General features: G+C 34.7%; 1 protein-coding gene across 1 annotated transcript; it reads right to left on the bottom strand.

Moving 5' to 3' along the window:
• Positions 1-423: 423 nt before the first annotated feature.
• LOC138386224 (olfactory receptor 5H8-like) lies at positions 424-1,371 on the bottom strand. The gene has a single exon (XM_069472507.1). The coding sequence runs from the start codon at positions 1,348-1,350 to the stop codon at positions 424-426; it is 927 nt and encodes a 308-aa protein (XP_069328608.1). The 5' UTR covers positions 1,351-1,371.
• Between the last annotated feature and the right edge of the window lie 5,092 nt (positions 1,372-6,463).

The raw sequence follows: 6,463 nt of genomic DNA, 5'->3' as shown, positions 1-6,463 counted from the left end.
ATTTGCTTGTGTTTACTCAAATACAAATCTGCCTCCACTATGAAGTTCAATGTGATAGGACTCCTAGGCAATGCAGCTGTATTAGTATGAAGATGTCATACTTAAATCCTTATCAAATAAACCACTATCTTAGAATATAACACATTTATAAAGCAACATTGAATAACATACAAGACAGTAAAAAATTTGATTTACTTTGTGCTTTAATTAATCTACTTTCATATGAACACTTGAATACAATTCTTTGAAATATTTTGAATAATGTAAGAATACTTTAATTAGCTTATTAGGTAATTTATGTAATTAAAATGTTAGGACAATAATAATTGCAAAACAAAGCTGAACACTGGAAAAACGAAGGTATCTCTAAAGTACAATTTTGTGATTAGTTTACTAAAAAGAGCAAAGAGATTAGCATGAGATCTAAACATTTCCTTTTAACATTTTTGTGAGTGAATCTATGACTTGCTTATTTCTCAAGCTATAGATAATGGGATTAAGCAACGGAACTATGACCATGTAAAACAGAGACTCCATCGTGTCTTGATCATCAGCTTGTGGTGATCGAGGGAGCACATACATGAAGAGAAGAGGGCCATAGTATAAAGACACAGATAAGAGATGAGCTCCACAGGTGGAGAAGGCTTTCCTTAGGCCTCTGACAGATTTTTTTAAGATTGTGAAAAGAACAAATGTATAAGAGACAAGAATTGTCACAATGGTGAATACTTGAATTGAACCTGCGAAAACAAAAACCATTAGATAATTAATAGAAGTTTCAGTACAAGAAATCTTTAACAATGGCATAATGTCACAGTAAAAGTGATGTATTATGTTGGAATTACAGAAGTTTAATCTGAACAAGAAGACTTCATGAAGTAGGGCATGAAGAAAGCCGCTTACAAATGACAAGACTAATAGCCGGACACATAATCTATTGTTCATAATCACTGGATAGAGTAAAGGTTTGCATATGGCTACATAGCGATCATACGCCATTGCTGCCAAGAGAAAACATTCTGTGGTTACACTGATTGCAAAGGAAAAAAATTGTACCATGCATTCAGAGAGAGATATCATCGGAGTCTTGACTAAGAAACTAACCAACATCTTGGGGGTCACTGTGGAAGATATCCAAGCATCCACAAAGGCTAAACTCCCAAGAAATAAATACATCGGGATGTGAAGGTGAGGGTCATTCCAAATAAGAGCAATGAGACCAAGGTTCCCCATGATGGTGAGGAGATATATTACCAAGAATACCAGGAAAAGGGTGATTTTCCACTCTGGTTGATGAGTAAGTCCTATGAGAACAAATTCTGTCAGCAATGTCGCATTTTCCTTTCCCATGTCCTCACTTGGTATCCTCTGAAATAAAGTGCAGCAAATGTAAAAAATACATATATTCATATGCAATTAGTATAAGTTGAAATTGGGAGAAGGGAGTTGAAGTAAAACCAAACTCTTATCAGATTGCCTTTTAATTTTATTTATTACTACTAAACTGAAGGAAACTAAAGGAGGGAAAATACAATTACTGTCCATTCATTCAAAATAAAATAAAATGCAGTAAATATAAAAAGAATATTTTCAATGTAATTGTGAATTGAAATTGAGGAATAGGTGTTAAGATAAACTGTATACTTATCAAAGCACTTTTAATTTTATCAGTACTATACTTAATGGACACATTATTTGAGAAGTTAAAGAAATAAGAAATGCTATATTTATTTTCCAAAAATGTGTAGGCATTAACAGATTTATAAAACAAGAGGAGGGATCTACTTGTGTGCTAAATTTATGTGGACACTGTTGAACGTGCTAGAAAAATTCTACTCCTGAGACACGGAAGCGGTGTCAAGGCAAAAGGTTTTTGAAGGACCTGGAACAAAAATAATGATTAATGCCCTGTGAAGGATCTTGAGCTTTATTCTTCAGGCAATATGCATACACTGAAAATTTTAATATGGAGAATGGCATCATCATATAATTTTTAAATTTAATTTATGATAGTGGAGAAAATACGCTGCAGGAAGGGGAAACTGGAGTTAGCCATACTAATTAGGAACCTGTTAATAAGTTTCCAAGGGACCCCAAGTTAGATTAAACATGAGAATTATCTGGGAAAGATTTTTGTGAAAAATAATGGTTGTCAGATTTAAGTGCAGAAATGAATTAAGTAGTTCAAGAATGAGGTCTAGGAATCTGCATTTTTAAATTACCCTCTAGGTGATTCAAATGCACGTGAAGTGCCAAATCCTTGTGTGATATGACATTGGAAGAGATGATAAGATAATAGGATAGATTCAAAAAAATTCAGAATGTGGAGTCTCTAATATTCTGTAAACATATTTGATGTGACAACAGTGGTCAGTGAAGGAGAGAGGAGTCACTTGGCTAGGTAGATGATCATTAAGAATTGAGATTGAGAACTAGATGTGCTGACAAATTTATGGAGTAAGCATCATTTGAACAACTAGGTGAGATCTAGTCAGTAATATGAGCCTACTAGAGCTTAAGAGATATTATAACTTGGAATCATCGTGATTGTAGAGGGCAGAGTTAGGAATACCCTATCCAACAAAGAGTAGACAAAGAAAGGAAAGGCAAAAAAAGAAACTTGAGGAAGTTATGTTAAAGAGGTAACAAAGGGGATATATGTCATTTATAAGATGGCCAAGATCTGATCTTCTTTTCTGCCACTCAAGTGTTGGTGACTATCAGAGGTTACCTACTGCTCTAGGAGCTAAAAGTACAAATGAATTTTCCCATTCCTCTTACATCTAGAATGAAGGGACATGATATAGGCTACCAATGAAATACAACCACTCTACATTTGGAAAGTAGAGAGAAGAAAAAAGGGTATAAGGACAAAAGTGGAATTTGTTTGCAAAGTCAGAGAAGGCAGCAATACCAGGACACCACCTGATACATCCTTCTTCCTCATCAATGGCATTTACAGTGGGTCAGCTTTGTCATGTGAAGTTCAGTAGATGTAGGAACAGCCCTCATTGAGCTAGTGTTGGAGTGTGAAGTTGGCTGTTCACTGGCTGCTTGTCTTCCTTCTACTCATGCCAATTTTTGCAGCTGACTACTCCAACTTCTGTAAGCATTTCTATATGGAACCAGTATCCATCAATCCTTCCATCTCCTAATGCAACCAAGAGCTTACTCCAAAAAGAGATGAGGAAGATACCAGAAAGGATACTAAACAGGCTGATCAGAAAAGTGGGAGGGAAACTGGAAAGCTGAGTGGTTGTGGTCACAGAAAAGGAAAGGTACTCAAGGACAAAGTGAAATACTGTACCAAATACCAAAATAAATGCTTTATTAGAAAAATGAGTGAATAGAGATCATTGAGTGTGGAAATTGACAAAATTTCAGTGGCTGTATTGAGAGCAGTTTCCAGTTTCTTTTTTATGGTAGAGCTGAGGCCAAAAATAATTTGAAGTGAATAAGAAACAAGTGGTCCAACAGTGTGGAGCATGAAATAAAATACTCTAGGAAATGTGGAGAACATCTGAGATTTTTAGACAATTCCACATTTTTTAGTGTAGAAAGTGTTAATAAATACCTTCAAAAGAAGAGGGGAGTTGAGGGCTTGGAAGGAGAAGGGAGAGGGAAGATGAAAGGGAAATTTGAGAGAGTGAAAAAAATTGGAGGAAGAGAAATGGAGAATAAAAAAGCATATGTGAATATATGTGGGAAAGACAAGCCAAAGAGGAGAGAGGAAGTATTAGAGGAAGCTGAATGTGAAGTAAAGGGAAAGGCTCATAGCCTTGGGGGTAAATGTCTGTCTTAAACCTGGTGTTCATTTAGGACTCTCAACCCTAGGAATCTTTCTTTTTTCTTTTATTCAATATCCAAGTCTATTTTCCTATGGAGTTAGTGTACGAGACGTTTGATTTTAAATTTTACTTTATAAATTTCATGTTTTTGTTAAATTTACTAACATTGTCTGAAAGATCTTTTCAGGTTTTTTTAAATTTAATTTAACTTAATTTAATTTTTTGAGACAGGGTCAGAGTCTATTGCCCAGAGTGGAGTGCAGTGGCATGATCATAGCTCACTGCAACCTTGAAATCCTGGGCTCAAGGTATCCTCCCATCTCAGTCTCTCAAGTAGCTGGGACTACAGGCATGCATCACCATAGCTAGCTACATTTTCTATTTTTTGTAGAGACAGGATCTTGCTATGTTTCTAAGGCTGATCTTGAAACTTGGCCTCAAGTGATTTTCTTTCCTTGGCCTCTGAAAGTCCTCAGATTATAGGTATGAGCCCATGTGCCTGACACTTTCCGTATTTGAAAGTTGCTTTACCTTTGTTCTGACAGCGACTGGAGATGATGTTGTATAGAAATTCTGCTGATTACTTGAGTGGATATTCCTGTCTGCCAGTTATAATTGAACCAATGACTGGAACCTGATACAGCAATAGATATAATTAACAGGAATAATTATAATTGTTCAATGCATATGTATTTAGAATGGACTTACTCCATGAAATTGCAAATCACTAAATAGTTGAAAATTTTCAATTTCAAATTGCATGTGGGTATGTGCTTATTTATTAAGTTATAAATACTGGAAAGAGCAGCACAATACAATTTTCTGCATATTTCCATATGTGTGTATATACACACACACACACACACACACACATGCATATAACTGTCACCAATTGTCAAAGTGGGTGAAAGAATACAGGAGTTAATATTTAAGTGACTGACCTTAAAAGTTTTAATCAGAGAATGTGATTAATTAAAAAGAATGGATATTTATATGAGAATAATCAGAAATAATTCTAATACAAGAATCATGACCTGAATATTTAAACCCAGTTTTAAATCATTTAATGTTCTAGTTCACTACAAGCTATCTTACAAAGTCATTATGATAAGGCTAACAAAATAATAAAGTATCAGTAAAAGAAAAATCCAGTCTTACAAGTATTTTCCTTATCTATATTACTCATGAAAATAAAACACAAAGATAATGCAATAATAGTTATCCAAATTTAACCTGGATGTTTTGATAGCTTGTATACCCAGTCTAAAATTATAGTAAATTAAATAGCATTTTTCACTTTTCTATAAAGCAAAATGAAGATTATAGAAATCACTTCTCTCTTACCCATATCTTAAAAGAAATTGTGATCTCTCAAAAGTGTTAGACTTTCTATAATGGAAAATAATATAATAGTACAGGAATGCCAATAACACAGGTAACAATTCATTGCACTCTCATTCATTTTGGAGGCTCCATTTCCCAATCTTAGAAAAGTCTTGTTTATATAAGTGTATTCTGAACCAAAGAGTCAAGCAATGTTATGATTGTGTGCTTTTGTCAGAAGAGGAAGCAGTGGGAACTGAAATTCCCATGAGAGTGCCAGAGAATTCCCTGTAGGACAAATTGAAGCTGTTCTAAGGGGCCTTGTGGATTTGGATGTGTATGAGAAGTGCAGGTTGTCCCAAAGGTTATTACAAATTGCTTGAATCATAAATATCATTTCACTATAGACACTTCTAGTTTTATCATTTGAAATAACATTTTATGCCACTATTTTCCACAGAAGGTGACATTTCTCACGTTTATGAAAACTGCAGTTTATATATAAAATTTGTTACTCTGAGTGCTTTTATTAGTTTGGTCTTGTCTTAGATAATCAAAACACTATTTTAATAAGGCTAAAGTTTTGGATTCCCTTTAGGAGCCAGACCCAAGTACAGTTGTTCTCTCTATGCAAATTACAGCTTAAATTTAGACATATCCGTAGTTCCCCCGTTTTAAGCTGAAATCTGATGGGAAATATTACTAGGCCAAGGGCAGAGGAAGGAGCAAATGAAAAACAAAGACAAGGACCACAGTGGGAGGTGGCCTACATCTGTGCTTCCCAAGCTAATGCCTACAAATTTCCTGGAGGTCTGGTCAAAATGTGTGTTTTCCTTGAGGAGTCTCTGTTTCTTATGAAGTGATGCTTGTGGACATTTACCACCAACAGAGCCTTCATTACTGGAGGACCTTGATTATTAGAGAGCCTTGATATTGGAGAAAGAGTAAATGGAAAGTATAGTTGGTATGCACAGAGAGAAGCAGGGAAGAGCCAAATGTGTCCAGAGAGGCCAGCAGGAGTGGGATCTCAAGAGGCCTTGGAGGGTAGTTTGTTCTTTAGATTTGTTCTTTACCCTAACGTACAGAAAAGGTATTGAAGGATTAATGAAGAATTTTCAAAATGGTGGTAAGATTTTCCTTTAGAACCACATGCTAATGAACATGCATTCAGAAATAAAATATAATTTATTTGTAAATTTATATTTTATATACGAATAGTGACATTTAACTTTCTTGACAGTAAAAGGAATTTTTAAAGAAAAAAAAACCTACATTTGCTCATAGATATTAGGTTAGTTATAAAGTATATGGCATATTTTTTGGTAGACTCAACCAATTATCTTATTTTCATA

The sequence above is a fragment of the Eulemur rufifrons genome, chromosome 7 (assembly GCF_041146395.1).
Source record: "Eulemur rufifrons isolate Redbay chromosome 7, OSU_ERuf_1, whole genome shotgun sequence".
NCBI classification, from domain to species: domain Eukaryota; kingdom Metazoa; phylum Chordata; class Mammalia; order Primates; family Lemuridae; genus Eulemur; species Eulemur rufifrons.
This window is presented reverse-complemented; position numbering and strand designations above follow the sequence as displayed.